The 24,667-nt window shown below is 49.4% G+C and overlaps 1 protein-coding gene across 5 annotated transcripts in view; it reads right to left on the bottom strand.

The window, feature by feature from the left end:
- MYH10 (myosin heavy chain 10) overlaps positions 1-24,667 on the bottom strand; it is a 117,323-nt gene that overhangs the window by 62,926 nt on the left and 29,730 nt on the right. For all 5 annotated transcript variants that reach the window (XM_071573893.1, XM_071573896.1, XM_071573895.1 and 2 more), the window contains exon 4: positions 11,475-11,502. In XM_071573893.1, the coding sequence (XP_071429994.1) occupies positions 11,475-11,502 (28 nt within the window). The remainder of the gene's footprint in view (positions 1-11,474; positions 11,503-24,667) is intronic.

Here is a 24,667-nt window from a genome sequence, read left to right as displayed (position 1 = left end):
GAATGGGGGGGAGATCCATTTCCAGGGACACAGCACAGGGGGAAAATCCATTTCCAGGGACACAGAACGGGGGGAAGGTGCCATTTCCAGGGACACAGCACAGGGGGAAGGTGCCATTTCCAGGGACACAGCACAGGGGGGGATCCATTTCCAGGGACACAGCACAGGGGGAAGGTGCCATTTCCAGGGACACAGAATGGGGGGAAAATCCATTTCCAGGGACACAGAACGGGGGGCAGATCCATTTCCAGGGACACAGCACAGGGGGAAGGTGCCATTTCCAGGGACACAGCACAGAGGGAAGGTGCCATTTCCAGGGACACAGCACAGGGGGAAAATCCATTTCCAGGGACACAGAATGGGGGGAAGGTGCCATTTCCAGGGACACAGGGACTGAGGTGTGGGAGCTGGAAGGGATCTCATCCTGGGGATTTGCATGGAAAGCACTGCTGTCATCCAGGAGTGCTGCAGGAATGAGCACTCTGGAGGCCAAGCCCTTTGTGAGGATGACAAGCACACATTCTCTGTGCTTGGGGATTTCTCCACTAAGCTGCTTACAATGGAAATCTTCATTTACCAGGGCAATGTGAGCACATTCTCCTGCAGGCCTCACAAATACCTCCCTCCACCATGCTGTACACTCTGCCTTTGGAGCTAATCTGCATTTGCTCAGGGATTTAGCACCTCCAGAGCTGCACCTCTTGCTCAGGTGAGAGCTTGACAACATCCTCACACTGCACTCAACAGCTGCCAAAGGGAGACGACACAGCACTTGGAGTTTTAGCTCTGCCTTTACAGAAAGCACATTTTTACCACCCCAGATTTTCACAGAGATTGCACTCAAACACTCCCACTCCAAGAGGAGGCTCAGAGGTGACCTCAGCACTGTCTGGAACTGCCTGAAGGGAAGTTCTGGCCAGGTGGGGGTTGGTCTCTTCTCCCAGGCACTCAGCAATAGGACAAGGGGGCACGATGGGCTCAAGCTCTGCCAGGGGAAATTGAAGTTGGAGATGAGAAAAAACTTCTTTGCAGAGAGAGTGCTCAGGGATTGGAATGGGCTGCCCAGAGAGGGGGTGGATTCCCCATCCCTGGAGGTTTTGAAACTGAGCTTGGCCGTGGCACTGAGTGCCATGATCTGGTAAAGGGACTGGAGTTGGCCCAAGGGTTGGACTTGGTGATCTTGGAGGTCTTTTCCAACCCAATCCATTCTGTGATTCAATGGATGTGGCACTGAGGGAGAATCCACCACGTCTTGATCCAACCCCACTGTGATCACCAGCCCAGGGCACTCTGTGCCCTGGGCTGGTGATCACAGTAGGGTTGGATCAAGGGTTGGACTTGGTGATCTTGGAGGTCTTTTCCAACCCAATCCATTCTATGATTCTGTGATTCTCACCTTCCAACACTCAAACCATGGAAACCCCACAGGAGAACGGCCCCAGGGGCAGCAGGATGGGCATTTCTCCATCAGGGGCTGGAGCAGCTCCTTCACTCACAGAGTTCACTCAATTCCTCACAAGTCAAACAGCCTTTGTTGGAGCTGAAGAACAGCAGCAGCCCCAGGTTTGGTGGGAAAATCTTCTGCCTGGAAACACTGGAGAAGATGACTCTGCAGAGGAGCTGTGGGACATGGCACAGCCTCAGGAGCTCGACTGTGGCCTCCAAGATGAGGGTTATCCAAGGGGTCACCACCCTCCTGGTGGCATCTGTCCCTCAGAGGCTGCTACACCAACCTAAACCCACTTTGGTTCCACTTCCCCTCACTATCCTTGAAAAACAGCACAGAATGTGAAAGTTGTCACTGCCCTCAGTTACTCAAAGCTTTCCAGAGACAGAGAGGGCAGTTCCCTTGAACCTTCTCAGCTGGGCTGGCTTTGCTCAGTGCCTGGAAAAACTTGGAAGGTCCTACCTGAAAAGCTGGTTGGAAAGGAGATTACTCAGAGTTTGCTAATGGATAACTGGGTTTCCTTTTTGCCAAGATACCATCAATGTGCAACACAGAAACTGGGTGTACTTTGGGACCTCTACAAGTAGAGCAACACCCTTTGACTCCTAATGAAAAATCCCATTTCTGCCCAGCCCAGACTCCACAAACAACACAAATGTGAACACTGACAAGCAGAGAATAATCCCCCAAACCACCAGCTCTGGCTTCTCAAGACTTTATTTCTCATTTCCCCTTTCCTGCAGTGTCCCATTAGCATAATTCATGACCACAAGCAATAGTAAAAGCAGCTTTGCCTGTTTCTAGATGTGCATTAAAATATGTTAATGCTAAAACTATTCCAGCAGGTAAGAGAAGTAAGAAAAGAAGCACAGCAAAATATCCATTTACATTTTAACACAATACAATTTGTTCTTATTGTCAGCAGAGCTTGGGAACACTTTATTAGCTGTGCCTTTAAAACCAGAGCAACGATCTTTTGTGTCCAATTACAAGCAAAAAAGTTTATTAAATTTTACAGGAGGAAAATCTGTTCTGACACGTGCAGTGAGGAAAAGTTGGGACAATAAACACAGCCCAGGTTTGGCTTTGGGAAAAGGGTTTGGAAGAGGCTCCTGTGGACACACCAAGAAAGCTGCACAAGGGCAGAACTTTGCAATATGTTCCTTTTGCTGAAAAGCCTTGAAATCTCAGAGTGGGTATTTTAGAGAAAGTCCTTAAGTAGGTTCTTATTCAAAAGCAGCACACAGGGATGTTATCACCACAGTTCTGCTCCCTGGAGCTTACAAATATGCCAAATATTTCCTGCAGCACAGTGTCAGACAGCTCTGCTGCCACATCCTATGAAAGAATTAGAAGATTTAGGATAAAGTCCTTTGCATTTAAAGGAATAATGACATCTGCATACTTTGCTTCTTTCCCAGGAGTGCAAACACATGGATTATAAAAATAAATTTAAAACTTCTACCTCTACCAACCTGCCCAAAAAAGGTAAACTCTCAGTAACACCATGTACAATATTTATGGAATGGGGAGGGTACCACAAAGCTAAAACTTAACTTATTTTTGAAACCTTGTTTAATACAACTCAACATGTTAGCATAAATTAAACAACTAAAGCCCCAGGCTGAGAGCTCAGGCAGTGGCAGCTCTAATGACTTCAGAGGGTCACAATTTCACCTCTTCACTTCAGCCTCAGCCCCACTACTTGGAGAATCAAAAATGTGACTGAATTAAAAGACTGAGCTCCAGCCACGGGTTGTGCCAAACAGCTCTCCCAAGGAACAAACCCTCCTCAGCCATAGCCTCCAGTTGGAGGAAAAAGGTTATTCCTTCAATTAACTGAGGGATCTCTGCCTTGGGAACAGGCACAGGTCAAAGGGAGTCCAGCAGTCCTGGTGAATTCCTGCAGTATCTCATGTTTTTCCCTGGAGCAGCAAAGCTGCTGCTTTGAAGCACATTTAATTTAGGAAAAGCTTAGCCAGCATGAGCACTTGAACATGGTTTTAAATTCATTGCATGTAAAGCTGGAGTGGCACTTTCAGCAAAGCCAAACCTTCAGGCAAATTCAGCCCAGCTCCAATTTGGTTACCAAAAACTGGTGACTGACTCATCCAGTGCAGCTTTTTCCCTGAGCAGCTTGAGCCCAAATCTTGCACAAAAGACACTTCCACCAGGGAATGGATCCTGCTCTGGAAAACAGGCACAATGCAGGGGGAGAGGACTCCCAGATGCAAACACACACACAGGAAGCAGGAATCACAGAATCATAGAATGGATTGGGTTGGAAAAGACCTCAGAGATCATCAAGTCCAACCCTTGATCCAACCCCACTGTGATCACCAGCCCAGGGCACTCTGTGCCCTGGGCTGGTGATCACAGTGGGGCTGGATCAAGACGTGGTGGATTCTCACTCAGTGCCACATCCATGGAATCGATTGGGTTGGAAAAGACCTCCCAGATCATCAAGTCCAACCCTTGGGCCAACTCCACTCCCTTTACCAGATCATGGCACTCAGTGCCACGGCCAAGCTCAGCTCAAAAACCTCCAGGGATGGTGAATCCATCCCCTCTCTGGGCAGCCCATTCCAATGCCTGAGCACTCTCTCTGCAAACAAGTTTTTTCCCATCTCCAACTTCAATTTCCCCTGGCAGAGCTTGAGCCCATCGTGCCCCCTTGTCCTATTGCTGAGTGCCTGGGAGAAGAGACCAACCCCCACCTGGCCAGAACTTCCCTTCAGGCAGTTCCAGACAGTGCTGAGGTCACCTCTGAGCCTCCTCTTCTCCAGGCTGAACACCCCCAGCTCCCTCAGCCTCTCCCCACAGCACTTGTGCTCCAGTCCCTTCTCCAGCCTCGTTGCTCTTCTCTGGGCCCAGGAGCTGGTCTGCCAATTCCCAGGGAACTGTGCACTCTGCCCACACAAACCACCCATAATTGTGCCAGAGACAGCACCTATTTGGGAAAGATTTGTTCTAAGAGGAAACTGGGTTTAAGGGAAAACAGTGGTGAAAGAGTTGCTTGTCTCATTATCAGGCAGGTTTGAAGCATTTATACCCCCTGTGGCAGTGAGAGCACCACAGGCAGTGCCACCACCTGGCAAAGGACTTCATGGATTTCGGGGAAATCAGACGAGTCTAGAGCTGCTCCCTCAAGTGCCACTGCACAGACTGGGCTCCTCCCACCCCACCCAGAGAGCCATCAATGCCAGGGGTGCCCATGGGGTAGTGCTGGAGTGACACAACACAGGAGGACACAAAGCCAGGCAATTCCAAAGAAACTCTGACATTCCAAGGCAGGTTTTCCTTTACCTGCTGCCTGTGCACAGCTGCTGCAGTTACAGTGCTTGGGAAGATGAGCACAGGCAGTGTCTGAGCATGGCCAGGTGCAGTCAGTGCCACCTGCAGATCACCTTGGGATTCAAATCACTGACACACTAACCCAAAGAACCCAGATTCTACATGCTGGTCCCTGGGTCCCCCAAACCCTCTCCCTGGCCTGAGGAGCTCCATCCAGTTCTACCAACAAGCCCTGGGATGAGAAGCCCACGGGGGAGCAGGAGATGCTGCTGTGAACAAGTGGCACCACTCCCTTGGCTCCTGCAGAGATCTCAGTGCAGAATTCCCAGGAGAGGAACCCACCTTGCCACCCACAGCTCCAGTGCCTCATTCCCTTCGGAGCAGCCTCTCACCCAAGGCCCCAAACCATGGAAATATGCACTTAAATCGTCTGGAGGAGAAAGTAACCGCATATGTAAGAGCCCCAACAATGGGCTTTTGTCCCTCTCACAACAGCAGTTGCAAAGAACAGAAGAGACACTTATTCTCAGACACAACTGGGCAGATCATCTGCCAGTTACAAATTAACAGAGATTTACAGGGCAAGACCTGTAATTACAAGGATGTTTTAATCACCTGGCTTATTTTCTGCAAGAGGTATAACTGGCAGTTTGGAGGAGTCATTAATTGCCTTTATTATTCACAGGGCTGCTCCAGAGCTGCTTCCTTTCTCTCCTGATGCTTCCCATCAGCTCAACACCACTTGCCCAGGGAATGTGAGGAGCTGGACTCCAGCCAGAGGTTGGATACAAAAATGCTTGGTATTTGCTGCTGTTGTGCTGTAATAAGCAGCCTCTATTCCCTGCACAGCCCTCCACTCCCACAGAAGCCAGCTCAGATTAGATAACCCTGCAGGCATCTGCTAAATGCCTATTTATCAAGCCCAGCTCTGAGAACACCACAAGTCTGTGGTCACTGCAGAACACACGGACTGTAAGAAGTGCAGTGCAGCACATTTTCACACTGACTGCCCAAGAGCTGCCCGGAGCCAGGGGAGGTTTCAGTGCTTCTCAGATTCTCAGTTACCACAACACCAATTTCTTCATCTTGGTCATCACTCTCCAGCAGCCTGGCAGGTCAGTGAGCACCAACAGGCAGCAGTAACAGAGAGAAACACCAACACTGAGCAGAACATCAGCAGCTGCAGCTTCTCCAAGAAAACAAAGCCCTGAAATGTCACAATTTCATATCTCACAGAAGTGGGAAAATGTGCAGGAAGACATGGGCACACTGGAGTGTTGGCACCACCTTCAGTAGCACAGCACTCATGGATGCTGGGCTACCACAGCCTGAAAACCACTTAGATATCTATATATCTATATCTACATCTCTATCTCTACATCTCTATCTCTACATCTCTATCTCTACATCTCTATATCTCTATATCTCTATATCTCTATATCTATCATATATGTTATATATAAAATATACATGTATTACTTATAATCTATCAGGAACATGAAGCTGCTAAAACTCCATCTATTTTCCTTTCTTTTCAGCAAACTAATAATCTACAAACACAAGACCCAAAATAAACTCATTTGCACTCCAGTCAAGGGGGAGGGATGGGAAGGAGCAGGTTAAGTCCAACTCCCAGAAAAGTGCTGGGTTTGAGGGCTGCCCACTGGCTTTCCATGGAAAAGCTTGATGAGCTGAACTACAAAGCAGAAGAGGGTTCCAGAACCTTTCCAACCATCTGTTAGTGGTTAGCAGGCCAAGATTAAACCACCCAACTTCAAAGCTGAAGAGAAATTCTCACCATTACTGTTCCTTCAGCCCCTCCCATCTCATCATTAGCCAGGCAATAATCTGGCTTCACCCATGGATTGTCCAGTGGATTCAGGAGCTGCCTCTGCACATATTTGGGTTTTCCAGCTGGTGAAATGCCAAAAGGCACATAAGAAATCCCATCACTGTGACCTGAGGAAATCAAGGGGATGCCATGGAGTAGTAAAGTCCTTCTGGATATGGGGAAAGACTTTGGGTTCACTCTGAAAGAAGCCTCTCTATAGTAAGTCACTTCAACTAGAAGTTTCCCCTACAAACTTCATCCCTGGCCTTAAGTACTCACCAACTTAGACAAACAGATGGGGAGGGGGTTCAACAACAGAGACCATGCCACTAACTGAGTGCAGCCCTGCAGAAAGTGTCTGCAACAGCACAGTTGTCCATACTTGGGTCCCTAAAAGGGGTGGAGTGGAAGGGAAGAGAACAGAAGGACAAAGAGAGGAAGACAGCACACTCTTTTCTGCTCAGAGAGACAGGACAGCTCCAGGTAATCCCACAGCCTTCAAAGCCATGGGATGTGATGAGGGACATGCTTGGAGGAGCCCCCAGCAAGGCTGGGATGCACTGAGAGAACCCTGTATGTGCAGCACCTCAGGGAAACACAGGCTGCTCTTCAGCACAGCTCTCAGAGAGAAAGAAATCAAGATAACTCTGAGCAAATTGTATTCCTCAGGACCATCCACCTGCCCTCACCTCCTTCTCACAGCCAATATTTACTAGAACAATGACTGCAGGAAGAGAACTGGAGGGCTTTGGGGGGAAACAGGCTCTTATTTCCTAAAGATCTCCATAGCTGAAGACAACAAAAATGGCTCAACCCCAGATTTAGTTGCACACTTTCATGCCTAGGATAAAAAAATGTCACAGATACCAGATATAAATCAGGATTCAGTTGTCTATTGAGTTCAGCAGGACCAAAAGTCAACAGTCATCTTGCAGCTGAGGCAACAACATGGAAGACAAGAGTGTTTAAAGGTTTTCCAAGGGAAGTACAAATGGATCAGACATTCCCTAAGCTGGAACCAAAGGAAGGCACCTGGAGAACAGGCAGAGATGGTCTCTGAGGAGGAAGAACTGAAAGCAAACCCAAAGGCCTGACAGCCCCAATCCTACACCAAGGACACCCCTGAGGGGAGCACTTCTGGCAGTCAGGAAGGAAAGGGGCTGATCAGGGACCTGGTGAGGTGTCATTCACTTGCTCTCACTGCAGAACTGATCTGGCCCCTCCTCTAAAGGCCATGGAGGGCAAAATCCCAGGAAACTTCATTGACTGGAGGCAGGAGAAGTGAAGGTGCTACCCAGATGGACCTTCAAGGAGTGGGAGAGACTCCTCTCCAGACAGTTGAGGTCAAGGCAGGTGGAGACAGGGAAATGGCAGGCACACCACAACTGTCCACTCACCCAAGTGCAGAAGACAAAGGGTGTTTTCTTTCCCAACAGCTTGAACCACTCCTGCTGGAGAAATTAAAAAGTACTCCAAGGACTTCCAGCTCTACCTAAGATCAGGGTCAATCAGGTGATCCGGGTCCTGAGACAGCAAGTTTGGGATGAGAAGATGTCTCCAGCCTTTTATGAACTGCCAAAGGAGTTTCTGAAACCACCTCTGGTGTGGTTAAGACACACTCCTTGCACCTTATTTACTGCTGCCTCAGTCTCAGACCCGTCCAACCAGTGGCATGAAGGCAAACACAGGTCACCTCTTCACCAGGATCAGCAAAGCAGTGGAGTCCTGGACACAAGGTCAAAACACAGAGATGGAATTCCTGGCCAAAACATGAGCCCTCATTCCAGGCTGCCACACAGGGAGCAGTGCCTGGGGCAGTGCCACAGCAGGCCCTGGCTTTGCTTGTTCCAAAGGCTCATGCAGGCTCAAGCCAAAACTACTACAGGAGTACAAGAGGGTTTGATGGCTCTTCTCTTGGACACAGAGCTGAAAAGGACTCTAAGAGAAAGCTGTTTTAAGAGGAAAGTGTTTACTAACCTGGCAACCTCTCCTGCCCTTTTTTATAGTGACCATGTAACTGGTGCTGCTCCTTAGACAGTGTGAGCAAGGTCTCCTGGGCTGTGGTGGAATTCTGGTGTGCAACACAGCAGAAACACCTTGGATCCTACAATCCATCACCTCATGTGTCTTCATAGTCTGAGCAGGTAAGACCCAGACTGGATGTTCTTTAGCCCTGCACATCCAGTTTGCAGATAAAATGTCTTACCCTTTATGGTTGTGAGGCCAGACATGTCCCCACTACAGGGGAAATCCACATTTCCTTGTGAACCACGTCCAGTGACATTGGTCTCTTTAACCTTCTTCTAATTTATGCTGCTGTGCAAGTCCTTCAGCAAGAAACACAAGGTGAAGGTGCAGGACAGCCAACAGAGCCTGCAATCTGTGCTCAGACACTCAGATTTAGGAAGGCTCTGCCACACTCCTGTTCTGTGGAGTCTTTGACAGTGGTACAACCAAGACACTGAGTTAAAGGTGGTGAAACTTGTCCCAAGTCATGGGACTAATAGTTTCAACACCCAAACCAGTGTTGGAACTTCTTAGTGCTTCTTAGCTCCAGATTCTGGAATTTTACATGGAGTAGTAGATTTGTCACCAAGCAATTCCCATGTCCAACAGAAGAGATGTCCTCAAGAGATCCCTCTCTGAGCAGCCCCCAGCAGCTCCAGACCTCCATGCTGGGTATGGCCACCTTCTCCTGAGGTCTGGCTGTCAGGATGAGTGTCCATTACTCCCCAGCCCTCCCCATCTGAGCTCAGGCTTCTCTGCAAAGCCCAGCACAGACCCACAGACTCCATGCTGGACTGTGCAGTACCAGATAAAAACAGACTCACTTGTCTGTTCAGCACAGAAGGGTCAAAAGCTCACGGTAACCTGAGAGGTGAAGCAATGACAAAAATGAAGGCAGGATTGCTCAGAGGCTTTCCAGGGTGCAAGGGATCAGATGAGATGTTTGGAAATGCTGCAGCACTGTCACTGCAACCTCTGTGGGCTCAGCTGACCATGCAAAGGAGTGTAAGGGTCATGCACGGACACAAAGCATGAAGCTCCTTCAAAACAATTCACCTGGGGCAAGCACATCCTGTCACAGCAGCCACAAACACACTGGAACAAAGCACTTCTGCTCCCCCTGGATCCATCCCTGCTTTCAGGCTGTCTTGGGCATTGCACATGAAATGGTCATCACAGGAAAACAGGAACCACAGACCTAGACAGGCCTGTGCTAACTGGATCAACTTCTATCTTAACTTTTATCTCTACAGAACTGTGTTTGCTTCTGTGTCCTTAGGCCCTCAGAATCTTGTATTCAGAGTATCCACAGCTCAGAAAAGCCTGGCCTGAAAGCACCCACCTTCAGTCTTGAATAGACTCTGATAGTTCAGGCACTTCTGTAGGAAGAAGCAGATGGAGACTTGAATCCCTTCATGTGAAGAAGGAAGCTGAGCCCAGGACACCTTCCAGCAATTGGTGTCACCATTGGGAGACCTCAGGAAGCAGCTCCCATCCCATGCCCTGGCACACAGCAGGGCAGGGGCCCACACACCCCAGGCAGAGGCACACAGGGCATTGCACCTGCTGAAGGACTTCAAGAATGCACTTGCCTGTCTCAAAACACTGTCAAAGCCACAGAAGGAATTGTCATAAGATCAGCACCACAGTGGGAACTTGAGACAAGCACAGAAGAGAGGGATTTGCAATGGGAAGGTGCTAATTCCAGCCCTAACTGAGGTGAGGTCTGGTTAGTACATCCCAGTTAAAGCATCCAGACAAAAATCCCACTGTGGCAAACTGTGGGAAAGAAAACAACTGCTAATCCACATGGCACCTCAAGTCATGGGAACATGTGTGACCACCTCTTGGATACCCAGAACTTGGACTGGATAAAGGTGGTACCTCCAGAGGAACAACCCAGGACCCCCATCACCACACCCAGGGCGAAGAAGGACCAGTGGGATGCTGCTGGTGGATCCATGGGTGGTGATGATCTTCTGCTTGACCTCTCTCCCACCCTCTTTCCCATTGCTTTCTCTCTCTCCTGCTAAATAAACCCCCCATTACTGACTTCAGCACATGGTGCCATTGGCCCCTCAATTTCTGCAGAGGGAACTCTCATTAACTAATGAGGCACAACTCCTGCCCTCTCCCCTCAGTGATGTTGTACCCTGGCCTGGTCACTGCAGGCAGTTTGAGAACAGGCCAAGCTGTGGTTTCACAGCACAGGAGCCCCCCCTGACCCCCAGGGTGCTCCCAACAGGGACAGTCCCCTCCTGCTCCAGGCCCACACAGGGTGCTGGCCCAGGGAACTCACTGATGACAAGCAGCACTCTGTGGTTCTGGCCCAGCCTCACCCCTGAACCAGGTTATCCCACTGGCTGACCCCCAGCACCTGCACAGGAGGCTCAGGGACACTCCTGGGGACAGGGAAGGAGGCTGGCCCAGCCCTCCCAGCAGCACTCCAGGGACAGGTCAGCCAAGAGTGTGCCTGTGTTCTGGCTTCCCAACCACTGCATTCCCAGATCCCAAGGAAATCTAAACTGGAGTGAGATCTTTGGGGCAGGATGGGGCAAGTGCAGGTAGGAGGGAACCTCAGTGTCAGCTCCTTCAGAGATGCCCTGTTTGCAGCAGACCCAAGGAGGGCTGTTGGCCTCCAGCCCCACTTGGGATCCTCTCCCTCATTCCCCTTGAGCAGTTACAGCATTCCAGAGGTGCCTAGAAAGCTTTCAATAATGTGAGTTACAGGATTAAAAGACTATACCCCCTTATTAAATATCACTTAATGGCACATCTTTAATCATTCCCCTCTGCCTGCCAAGGCTAAAGCCCCAGCTTTGACCACCACAGCTGGATCACAGACCCCTCTCACCACAGAGCCCCAAAGTGCCCAAAGGAGAAGTTGCCACTCACGTGCAGAGAATCGATTGGTCCTCACGGTCTGCAAAACAAGAACAAACACAGTTAGAGCTTTCTGTTTACACTGTCCTGCCAGTTTCTTTTAAATTAATATTGTTTTAAATCCACCTCTCCAGTTTAACAAATTCTAAGGACACTCTAACCCAATTTTAACCAGTTCTCACACACACACCCCTCAAAACAACAGCTCAAACATTCCTGAAAGTCCTGCCATTTCAGATAATAAAATTAAAATTTTGGTTAAATTTAGTAATAATCCATGGCAATCTTTTTAACTGTGTTTTCAGATAAAGCTGGCCTAACATTTCTTATTCTGTATGCACAAAGAATTTAAAAACTTGAGCAAGAAGAGAAACAAGGACACAACACTGACAAGCAGACACTTGGAAAGAGCACCAACATCCCCAGCAAACAAGTGCTTCCCTCTACAGCTTTTTGTTTTCCATTTTCCATTAACATGCAGGCCTGAAGTGCCTCCACAATTTAGGTTATTCATGAAAGCCTTGTCCAAGGGACATGCAGGGAAAGCCTGCACAGAGTCCAGTGCTGCAGTGCCTCAGCACTTCTGCACTCCCACTGCTGTGCCCTCTGAGGGCTCCTGGAGGGCATCACACCCTGCAAAGGGGCCTTCAGAACCACAACACCTTCTCAGGATCTGCTGCAGCACCTCACACTCTGTATGAGAAGTTACAACATGGCACTTAAAGGTGTTTTCTGCCCTGTTTGAGCCAGGTTTTCAGTGAGTTCAACATCTTTTCCATAAACCTGCAGCACAAAGATCTTGCTTTTACACCTCAGCTGTTTCTCACCAGCTCCAAGAGAAAATAACTGTCTCCTGCAAGCTCAGAACTGCAAACACACTTTCTGTTCTGACTGGTAATTTGTAATAGATTACATTATAATAAATAAAACCAAGCTTCATTTTGCTCAAGAGCAAAGCTCAGGACTACACACACTCCCCACCAGTCTCCCAGACTGTACGAAACCAGTGACCCTCCTGCTGTGATGAGCAGAGCTCAGGGGGTCACTATTGGTACTGAAGCTGAATTTCAACTTCAGCAAGGTAGCAAGTGAAAAATATAAAGAATCCCAGAATCCCTGAGGTTGGAAAAGCCCTCCAGGATCAGAGCCCACCCTGTGCCCAATGCCCACCCTGGCAAAGCCCTCCCAGCCCATGGAGCCCACCCTGTGCCTGATGTCCACCTTGGCAAAGCCCTCCCAGCCCATGGAGCCCACCCTGGCAAAGCCCTCCCAGCCCATGGAGCCCACCCTCTGCCCAATGTCCACCTTGGCAAAGCCCTCCCAGCCCATGGAGCCCACCCTGTGCCCGATGCCCACCTTGTCCCCCAGCCCAGAGCTCTGAGTGCCACGACCAGTCCTGCCTTGTGCACCTCCAGGGCTGGACACTCCAAACCTCCATTGGGCAGCCCCTGCCAGTGCCTGCCCACCCTTTCCATGCAGAAATTCCTGCTGCTGTGCCCCCTGCACCTGCCCTGGCCCAGCCTGAGGCCGTGCCCTCTCCTCCTGTCCCTGTGCCCTGGAGCAGAGTCCGACCCCCTGTCCTGGCTCCCCTCTCCTGGCAGGGATTGCAGAGCCAGAAGGTGCCCCCTGAGCCTCCTTTTCTCCAGGCTGAGCCCCCCCAGCTCCCTCAGCCCCTCCTGCTGCTCCAGCCCCTTCCCAGCTCCATTCCCTGCCCTGGACACTCTCCAGCCCCTCAGTGTCTCCTGTCTGAGGGCCCAGAACTGCCCCAGGGCTGGAGGTGCCTCAGCAGTGCCAGCACAGGGGGACTTGCCTCTCTACTTCACTGGATGTAAATATATACATAGGAATAAATAAATAAATAGAGAAATAGTCTCCCACCAATCACAAGCCCATCACTCCCTGGGCAGGCGTGGGGCACCCCCAGCAGCACAAACAAACTGGGTTTGGTCTGATTTGTGTTGAGCTGAGTCTGCTCCCACAGACCACACAGAAAACTCTGCTGGTGGCAGAGACAGACCCAAGGTCCCTTTTTCACCAGCAGCCCCAACACACCTCAGATCAAAGGGCTGTGTTCAGACAGACACAATGCTTTTTAAAAAGCAGAAAAGACCTGGTCTCAGTAAAATACTGGTATTTTATTCAGTTTATGAATTGAATAATAGGCTCATTTAGGTTGGGAAGAAGCACCAAGGTCAAGTCCAACCATAGAAATAGAATAGGAAGTTTGAAGGACATGAAGGGCAAGTCTTTCAGAGCAGGCAGAGGCTCCTGCAGAGGCACCACAGGCTGGACCAGAGGCTTGTGGACAGCCCCCCTGGCAAGTTTGGGGCTGCAATAACACCAACTATGATGGAATGTGGATGTGCCTTCTGACCAAAAATATTAAAAACATGCCAAGAGTTGTACTTTGAACCCCTTATTCCAAACTGGCAAGAACTACTGGTGATCCCCTTGCCTTTGTGCAGACAAACTGCACAGGAGCACAGGGTGGGTCCTGCAGCCCTGGGACTGTGTCCTGAGGGCAGATGTGAGCTCCAAAAATCCTACCTATAGTAACAAACTGAAGGAGGAATGAGCTTAGGTTATTAAAGTGGGAAAGAAAAGATTCAAAGACTTGATCCTCCTGACAAGACTGCAGGGATGCTCCCAGACCATTCTCTACAGCTGCACATACAGAAACACAAAAAGAGGAAGTCTCTGGGACTGCCAGAAATGGAAGCTGAGGGCAGGCAAAAGCAGTGGGGGTATGAGAAGAGAAGTGCTGAGGAAACACTCTAGAGAGTTTATGTTCTTCTGGGTTTGATACCCAGCAGCTGGTCTTGCAAGGGCTATCGAAAATAACCCCTTGGTCCCAGCAGGAGGCCAGCCCAGAGCTGCTCTGGATGCCCTGCACCCCCAGAGCAGGCTCAGCTGTGCCCCTGCCCTGCTCCCAGGGCACCAGCACTGACTCAGGAGCTCACACCCCACTCCCTGTGCCAGCAGAAACAAAGGTGACACAGGACAGTACAAATCATTTGTTCTTTCAGAAGGAACTGCTGAAGGGATGCCAAGTTCATACCATGAGTAAGTAGAGTTGAAAGTTAATATTTCCCAGCTTTAGTATTTATTGAGGCATTTTTTCAAAGTGGCAACTTGATTTTCACCTTTCTTACTCCCCCAGGGACAATATCAGTCCAATTTTGTCACTGTAGCCAGGCCATTTCATCAAGAAAGTGTCCTCCAAGCTACAGCTCTTCAGTTTAGCACTTCTGAAACACTTAAGAACAAAGGTAACACTTGCCTTGAAGTTTAAAGTAGTTTAGTTGAAGACAATGTGTGTTTGTCAGTGCTTTGTATCGTGTTTTACCTGCCCATTTACCACACACTGCATACCATGCCAATGAATTTTCTTACGTAATTAGCCCCAGAGAAAGTCTGCAAGTCCAGATAGTTGTGTGTATTTGTCATTGCCAGAAGCCCCAGCAAGGGCAGCCAAGCTTTTTTATTTTCTCTGTCCAGGAGCCTGAATAGACACAGACCTTATAAAGTGAATTATCTGAACTCAAGTATATCACTCCAAATCCACTCTGTGTCCATCTGGACTCTGAACGTCACAACTATGGAAGTGGAGGTCAGACAACAGTAAGGCTCAAGTTTTGGCTCCTGATCATTTCCAGCATCCAGCCCTGAGCTCACAATAACAAGAAGTGCAGCAGGAAGGCTCAGGATGATGCTCAATGTGCTGCCAAAAGCCAGAAGTTTTTGTGTCAACCAGAAGTTTTTGTGCCAACAAAGAGCTGATCCCCCAGACCCCCTCTGAAGAACACTGACAAAATGACTAACATGGAAGGGTTATTTGTGGTTGGTTTCTCTTCATTTTCTCCTCCCCCAGATAACACCATGTGTGTGCAGTCCTCATTTCCAAGCTGGTCTCCTCACTCAAGGCTCCTGTGAAGGAGCTGGGCCCATGATTTGGTATCTGGGCTGAGGAGAAAGCACCAAACTGCCCTGAGCAGAGCCCAGTGCTTGGCTGATCTCAGGGTAAACAACTCAGCCCACTAACCAAAGCCACTGTAAGTCAATTCAACCCAACCAGATGAATACAAGCATGAGGACAGGCAGGGGATGGAGTATCAGGACCAAGCTCTTAGTTCAAGCTACAACCTGAGACACCCCTTTGGTTTTAAACCAACAGGAAAGTCCCACCAGGACCTACCACTTTTCACCTCTGCAGCTTGGGTTTAAACATAGTCCAAAGTCTTCAAACCACCCTGAAAATAACAACATCAAAATGCACAGAGAAGGTTTACATGAGAAAAGCAAAGTTAGATATGCAGTCTATGAATAAAACCAAAATCTGATTTTCTGCTGATGAAATAAGTTTTCTTAGCCCAGCATGTCCTTTGGAATGGAAGACTCTGGAAGCACCAAGGCAATAACACACCCTGGCACTGCTTCAGGCCAGAGCTCCCCCACCTACAGAGACCCAACCAGTGAGTGACCATAGCAGAAAACTAACCCTATCAAAATACACCATCCAGAATCAGACTAACCATCAGATCAGCCCACCCTGTACCTTGCAATATATTTATGTACAGCTTGATCTGGAAGCCTCAGGCACTGAGCTCTTTCTCTCCCCTCTTGCTCTCCTGCTCCTCTCACCTCCCCCCAAGGGCAGGATGTCCCCAGGGGAGGATCACCTGGTGCTGTGGAGCCCAAGGCACTGATGGAGCAGCAGCAGTGCCATCAAACCCCACCCAGCCCACTGCAGGGCCCCAACACGCTGAGGAGAGGCTGAGGAGAATGCCCAGGACACAAGAGCAGAAGAGTCACAGCTCTGACACTCCTTTTCCCCTGCTCTGCTCTCTCCTCCCCAGAGGAACATGCCCAGGGCACAGCCGTGGGCAGCTCCCCAAACAAACCTGTTGCTTGGCTACAAAAGGACTGTCATGTTTTCATATTTCAAAATCAGTAATAGATCCTGATGTTATAACAGAATGCATGAAGTTTGAACTGTCAGAACACAAACCCTCTGACTCCACATCCTTTCTCTCACCACACTAGGGATGGATTGTTCCCCCCAACAGACCTGACCTGGCAAACCCCTGTTAATTCTGGGGAAAGTTCCAGATGTACATTAAACATTTGTTGGGCAATTGGTTCAAGCAGGATGTTCTGAAAAGTTACAGGTCAAAGCCACGGAGTTTGTCTACCAAAAAAAACAGAGTATTTTAAAAGCAGCTTTTCTTCAAGGCACAACTTCATCCTGCTCTGCTCAGGACTCAGAACAAAGAGAGGACATTGGAGCTATCCCATACAGGGAAGTGCCCAACCAAAAAGGCATTTTTTGACTTACCACTGACCTGTGGATCTATGAAAACAACTCCCCAGGGCATTACCTTTCACCTTTAATTGATCTCTGATTACAATTCTTATCAAACAGGAACTGTCATACAAACACTGTCTCGTAACTCCATTATTTAAGGTAAGAACATGAAATATTTGTGCCAAAGTAAAATGTTAAATCTAGCAAAGCAGTGGAGATGATGTGTGAGAGTTCTAACCTGCCTGCCTACAAAAAGCAATGGGCTACCACACATCCAGCCAGCAGCAAAATGGTCCTGTTTGCAGGCATATCAAGGGTTGTCCTTCCCAAACCCAAGCACAGGATTCTTGTGGATCTTTCATTTTGGCACAGCTTTCCTCTCCCTCTCCAGAGCAGTGATCAAATGCCAGCCCCATTTCTGGAGCAAACACCACAAAAGTTCCTGCTCTTTTGGGGGCTGGAGGAGGCAAGTCCTTTGATCTTTCTCAAATAGGAAAACTGTTCTTCCTAAAGAGGCTCCATGCAGGGGGAACGGAGGGTCCTTGTTTATTTGCAGATAATATTTCCCACTCAGGTGGCACAGAGCACAGCCCAGGAAAATCCCTGTTCCCTGGTGGACAGCCTTGTTTGTTGTGGCTGCAGCTCCAAGAGCTGCTGTCCATGTGCCCTCTGCTGCAGGTGAACAGGCTCAGATATCAGCCTGGTCAAGGACATTCAAAAACTGAATTCCTGACAAGTTCTGTGAAAACAGGTCACTGCCTGAGGGAGAGAGACCTTCCCCCCAGACTTCTCCCAGCACAGATTTTGCTGCTGCCAGGGCTCTCACAGGACTGGGTCACAAATGCTCCAAGTCATGAGGAGCACACAGGAGCCCTGACAACCTGCCAGCCTTCAACTCCAAGCTCCCAGTCACATTTTTCCTTCCACCCTCTCTTCCTACTGGACTGATAAGCAGGGGAAGAGCTCGGGTTACAGGGATGAAGCACTGCCTTCTAGTTTGTGTTGTCTCTACAATGTTGCTTAGTTACTCCATAAACTATCATCAAACACTTAGCCGTGTGAAGTGACTTGTGATAAACATCCCTAACAAGGGCCAACGGGAAGAGTGACAGGCACAAGTTTGTTTGCTGGGACCCACCACACCAAATATTCCCTGACACACTTCTGGGCACCAGGAGATTCCTGCAATTCCTGTTTGTCCTACATGTCACCTCCACCTGCACTTGTGCAATGATGTCTGTGCTCGGCTCCCTCAGTCACTCCCCAGCCAGGGCAGTTTGCAGGAACACAGGGAGTGTTTGGCCAACAGGAACCCTCCAAACCCTCCAGGGGACTCTGCACAAAGCAGGGCATTTGCTAACGATAGAAGGTTGACATTCAAGTTTTAACATCTAAGTTTCCTCAAGCCAGGACTGACTATTTAAAGCAGCTGAAGCTACACAAGCCCAAGGTGTCTGATGTGACACACCCAAAGGAGCTGGACAGTATCACTGTCAGGTTACTCTTCTCCTCGGGAGGTCTCAGATGACCAAAGGCACAGAAACAAGAAAAACCTTCAGGAAAGGTGAGCAGGATCAGTGCACTATCCTTCCAAACGTTGGAAGGAACATCTGGAGGTCAGAAATGATCAAGGACACTTCAGGGGAATCCATCCCTCTTGGTGCACCTTCAAACTTGCATTTATCTTTTCCTTCTTGCCTTGTCACCTACAGTTGATTCGTATCTTGGTTGGGTTTTACATCCAAGTCTCATTTCTTTGAAACTGTCAAGCAACAAACTTGCAGAAATTCTCCTTCTTTGCCCTAAAAGATGTGACACTAATTTACACCAGAATAAGATCCAATTCAGGTGCAGTCCACTCCTCCTGAGCATCCAGTGGGTTTAAGGTTTGGAATAATAATATTTATTAGCTTTGCTTCATCAGTGCTCAGACACTTTTCCCACAGAACACTGAGAGCCCCCAGAGCTGGCTCAGACACCACTCCATGGGGAATTACATCAACCCTCTCCCTCCAGCCCAACACCATCCACTTCAAAGCCAAAGCCAAGAGTGCTGCTTTAAATCAATCACCAATTCCCAGCTCTGTCTGTTCACCTGGTATTTCCCACATGGAATGATCCAGGACAGACACAGCCAGTGTCTGCTGCATTTCCTCTGCCCAGAAACCAGCCTGGGAACTGTCAGGCTGAGCTGCCCCAAGCCACGTTCAACAAACCAGGATTGCACGCCAGCCTCTTTCTTTACTTTGTCTAATTACTCCAAGAGGTCTCCAAGCCTGCAGTGAAGGGCCAGAGGAGCACCTCTTTGCTGTGGGATGGGCCAACATGCTGTGCATGTCCCTGCTGTCTGTGAAGTTAAAATAACAAAAGGTTTTGGGGTTTTTTTCCTAAGAAAAAGAGTGGTTCTCTCTCGGGCTGTGGAAGATGTGAGGTAAATCACAGCCAGGCTCAGCTTTGCTCACTGGCTCAGGACATCCAGTTAATAATTAGCAGTGAAGCATAGCAGAGGTCACTGCAACCCCAGCCATGGCTCACCCTGGGGCTTGTTCTGGTGACCCACAGCACCGAACACGAGCAATTCTTGCGTGTCTGCAGCAGACGAGGTGACCACACTCAGTGTTCACTCACCCAGCACAGCCCCAGCACCACCAGTGCAGGAGGGATCAGCCAGGCTATGAACTGAGGCTATTTCAGAAATCATGAGTGAGGCTTTGCAACATTTAGCTTGAAATTCCCCGAATTCCTGAAGGAAAGGAAAGCCAATGACGTTCCCAGCAGTGGCAGCCAGGGCTGAGTCAGCACAAAGGGACAAAGCAAACAGGGCTGTGTCCTGCCCACCCAGTGGAACTGGGGGCAGCTTCTCCCTCATGTACCAGAGGCAACTGGAATTTTGCTTTTTAATCTTCATTAAATTTAAAGAAGCTTAAACATGGTTTAGTTTTCACTATCAATCTTTCACTGCCTTTATCAACTACCATTAAGAGAAGCTCTAGTAAGTCTAACTTAGGAATTACAGCAGAGCTGCCACACTTGTGAACAGCAAGAAGGAGAAGAGGAGGCTCAGAGGTGACCTCAGCACTGTCTGGAACTGCCTGAAGGGAAGTTCTGGCCAGGTGGGGGTTGGTCTCTTCTCCCAGGCACTCAGCAATAGGACAAGGGGGCACGATGGGCTCAAGCTCTGCCAGGGGAAATTGAAGTTGGAGAGCAGAAAAAAATTCTTTGCAGAGAGAGTGCTCAGGCATTGGAATGGGCTGCCCAGAGAGGGGGTGGATTCCCCATCCCTGGAGGTTTTTCAGCTGAGCTTGGCCGTGGCACTGAGTGCCATGATCTGGTAAAGGGACTGGAGTTGGCCCAAGGGTTGGACTTGATGATCTCGGAGGTCTTTTCCAGCCCAATCCATTCTATGAGCAGTTAACAGGTACTATGTTGCTTCCCTAACAAATTCAAACAGGTAGAGGTTTATTTATCCAGCTTTTAGCACTGAGTGACTGCTGTGGCTGAGGAGGTGAGCAGAGCACACGGGTCAGCTCCAGTCTGGAGAAGGATCAGAGGAAACTGCACCATCCCCACACGGCCCCGTGGGCAGCAGAGATGCCCCAACACCAACCCTTGCAGAGGGACAGCCCCAGGGCGGTGGGAGCGCTCCCGGTGCCCCCGGCCCTGGCACAGCCCTGGCACTGCTCCCTGCCCAGGCCAAGGCCTGGCTCTCACCCGAGGGTTCAGCAGCCCAGCTGAGGGGCAGTGACACCCAGAAGGCAGCACATCCCTCACTGCTGCAGCCAGAGCTGCAGGGCCCATCCCTCGTGCCCACTGAGCTTGCAAGGACACAGACAGCTCCCTGCCTCTGGATTTGGGGCTCCCAAGGTGCTCTCCCAGGAGAAGGGAGCAGCTCCTACATCTACCCTGTGCTTACATTTCAGCTCCTATTTCCATTCTGCTTAGCACTAACCCAAGATTAGCAGCAGTTGGCAAGGCACAGGTTGGAGAAGGTTTGTTTGGACTGCAGAGCACCCAGCACAGCAGTGGTTTCCATTCTCCATCAATCCTGCTCAAGTTGTTCTACTTCCCCTGTAGTACAATTTTGTTTAGACAAAGATTACCCTGTCACTGAAACAATGATTCAAGGAGGCCCTTTAACTGTAAGATCTGCCATTTAAGCCCATTCATTTAACTTTTGCTCTTCTCCTTCCCAACCAAATAAACAAGCACAAACCACTTAACCAAACTTACTTTCTCTCCAGTGGCCTCTTTCCCAAGTGTTTGATTGTGCCTGAATTTCACAAGTTTGGAAGACAGCAAGAATGACAACAGCAGAACACAGCCAGGCTTTTGACTTGGACACAACAGGGCAGTGGTTTTGCTTTTTGTTCAGGCACACACAGGACAGGACTTGGATCCCCTCCCACATCACCACCAGCAACTCCAACACACCACCCAGGCTGAGAATGGCTAAACATTTTTCTGAGGGGTATTTTCCCAGTCTCACAGCAAACCTTTTGACAAATATGGTTATGTGAAAACATTTTCAGTCACAGATTGGCTGCACACACTCCTTACACCTCTGCTCCTTCAGCACTGGGGTCAAGCTACTCCTTTTTCCAAACACTGAACACCTTCTCAAGAGAACCTGCCAAAGAAACTGTCACAGTCTCAGCAGACATTTCAGAAGCTCATGAGCTTCCACCACTTTGCCTGTCAAACTGCTGAGGCCACAACATGAGTAAAGAACTTACAGCACAACCCACGTCATGCTCAAGCTGAATATTTGCCTACAATTCAGGTGAGAAGGGATACCCCAAGTGAGACAGTTCAAACACTAAAATCCTCCCCTCCAAAGACCCAAGTTAAAGCTACTTTCTTCTATTTTAAGCACAGAATTCCTTTAGGTCGGATTCTGAGCAGTTTTTAAAGTTGAACAGCCAGAGGACAATCACCACACTCCCACCCTCTGTGCCTGAATCACCAGAGCTCTCAATAAACTCTATTTCAGCACAATTGCTTAATGTAAATTCATCCAGCAGCTTTTAAGCAAGAGTCCCAGGTACATTCAGACTCCTTTCCTTTGTTGACCTTTTCTTTAAGGTCCACAGAGCTCTTACTTCCATGCACACACCCCAGCATTTTCCTCTCCCCTTTGCCACTCCCCTAACCACGATCCTTGTGTTATTCACAGGGGGAAATCCTTCAAACATTCTCTCTGCCTTGAGCACAGAGCCAGACACACACATGAGCTCCTCCAGTCCATGCAGCAGTTTCACAGCAGATGTGCTGCAGACTGAGGCAATCCCCCCCTGAAACCCTCCCTGGGTACAACACAGCTTTGATTGCTGTTTTCATGCTGTTTCCAGCAATAACCAAGTGTGTTTGCACCAAGGGGGGCAATATCTCCCCACTGAAGCAGGAGCAGCACCTTCCCACCAGCTACAACTTTCCCCACCTATTTTCAGCACCTTTTTCCAGCCTTAGTCTCTCTTTTCAAAAGTATGTGAAAAACAAGGCTACAGGAAAGAGGATAATCATTGTAGGAATTTTTGACCTGGTAACAAGTGTGAATTCATTCCTGTACTAAAGGCAATGCTGCCCATGGCTTTGTGAAGAAAAACTTTATCTCATCTTCTAAATCCATTTCTTTTGAGATTCTGAGTACCCCCAGAATCAGCTTTTGCTTTAAAAAGAGATATGATGACATTTCACCAGTTGCCTCTCCTTGGCCTGTTGAACACTTCAGAAATACCACTGAAGGAAGCACCCAATAAAGACTAATTAAGCTCCATGCACACATAATAAATCAGGAACTGTGCTGCAGTTTCCAAGTGTCAGCAGGCTCCAAAAAGCCCATTGCAGTGGATTCCTGAGCTCCTGCTGTCCCTCTGTGCACAGACAGGGACACAGGGACCCTTCCCACCCCTCCAGAGTCAGAACTCACAGCCACGACCACCCAACCTGCACTTCCATACACAGGTTACAAACCAAACTTACAGGGCAAGACAAGCCACATACACCTGGAATCAGAACCTCAGCCCAACAGCAAGGAACAAAACCAGCAGGTGAGGATGATCCCCCACAAGACTCTGATGGCAGCCAACAAATTCTCCTGCAATTTCCCCATCCATTAACCTCAGACTTCATGTATTTCTGTACTCCTCACACAGGCTTTCAGCCCCCACTACATCCTGAGGCACAGACTATCACACTTCAGTGATGCTGCTAAAAATGCTTCTTTTTGTTGTTTTGAACATGTCATTTGCAAATTTCAAGGAATGACTCTCTGTTCTTGCACAGGAAGAGATGTGGTGGGGGAGGCTCACCAGTCCCTCTCCCTGGGCCACTTCACATTCAGACTCCAGTTACATCTGACCTGGATTATCATTTCCTTACTGAATTCAGTTTTATTCATTTCAGTTGTTTTTCCAACATGTCCTGTCCCATTTCCTCTGTACCCAAAGCAGGGCAGGGCTGGGCTGTACAAAGTGTAGATAAAGAAAAAGAAACTCATAGAATGGCTTGGGTTGGAAAAGGCTTTAAGAGATTCCAACCCTGCCATGGGCAGGGACACCTCCCACCAGCCCAGGTTGCTCCAAGCCCTGTCCAACCTGGCCTGGGACACTCCCAGGGATGGGGCAGCCACAGCTTCTCTGGGCAACCTGTGCCAGGGCCTGCCCACCCTCCCAGGGAAGGATTTCACCCCAATATCCCACCTAACCCTGCCCTCTGGCAATGAGAAGCCATTCCCCCTTGTCCTGTCCCTCCATCCCTTGTCCCCAGTCCCTCTCCAGCTCTCCTGGAGCCCCTTTAGGCACTGGAAGGGGCTTCAGGGTCTCCCCAGAGCCTTCTCTTCTCCAGGATGAACAACCACAGCTCTCTCTGACCCTCTGCCCATCCTGGTGCCCCCTCTGGCCTCTCTCCAGCAGCTCCATGTCCTTCCTGTGCTGCCCCCAGGGCTGGGGCAGCTCTGTAGGTGGGGTCTCACCTGAGGGGCAGATTCCTCCCTGTCCTGCTGCCCACACTGTGGGACCAGCCCAGGGCACAGGGGGCTCTGGGATCCAGCACACATGAGGAGCTTCTTGACAACCTCTGAGTCCTCACCAGGGCTGCTCTCAATCTGTTCCCACCCAGCCTGTTCCTGTGCTTGGCATATATTGTAAGTCTATACATTATAAAATTAGAAAGAACATAATATTTTGTACCATAGCTAATGGTTGCATTTCCAATTCCACAGGTCTGGTTCATCCCTACAGCCCCCACTCAGGCAGGAACAGCTCCACCAGCACCACAGAGATCCCCCCAGTACCCACCAGTGCTCAGGGGTGTGTGTGGAGCACACACAGAGCCCCACACCCTGTGAGGAACTCTCAGCCACACTTCTTCCCATCAGACTCTCATTTTTGCTACCTCTGGTAACAGTGTGAGCCAATGGTCCCCTCACAACCTCCTCTGTCCCAAGCAAGGCCTTGATGCCCAGGAAGCACAAGCAGAGGAGTGCAGGTTCCAGGGGGTCCAGCAGGAACTGCCAAACCACCAAGAGCAGAAACAATGAACAAGATGGGCCAATCTTTAACCAGCTTTTGGCCTTTCCTCACATTGCAGTTACTTTAGAGCCTCTGGTCAGGATTGTTGCCAAATTACTTTCAGAAAGCTGATGATGAATATCCTGGTCTCCAGACTCCCAGACCTGAGCAGGACCCTCAGAGATGGCACCCAGTAACTCAGCAGGCTGCTCTGGGGCCAAAACTTTTGTGCCAGGTGTTTCCCTACAGCACAGTCCACCTCTGACATCAGGAATTGGGTTCTTGCAGCTTGCACCATCATTTTTCTATTTCCTAATCCTTCAGTCTGGGAGTGATTCCCTGACCTTTTCCCCAAAGGAACATTCCCAGCTCAGGAACTTCACTGAGCAACT

Source organism: Pithys albifrons, chromosome 19, assembly GCF_047495875.1.
Source record: "Pithys albifrons albifrons isolate INPA30051 chromosome 19, PitAlb_v1, whole genome shotgun sequence".
NCBI classification, from domain to species: domain Eukaryota; kingdom Metazoa; phylum Chordata; class Aves; order Passeriformes; family Thamnophilidae; genus Pithys; species Pithys albifrons.
The sequence above is the reverse complement of the archived record's forward strand: the minus strand, read 5'-3'. Positions and strand labels throughout refer to the sequence as shown.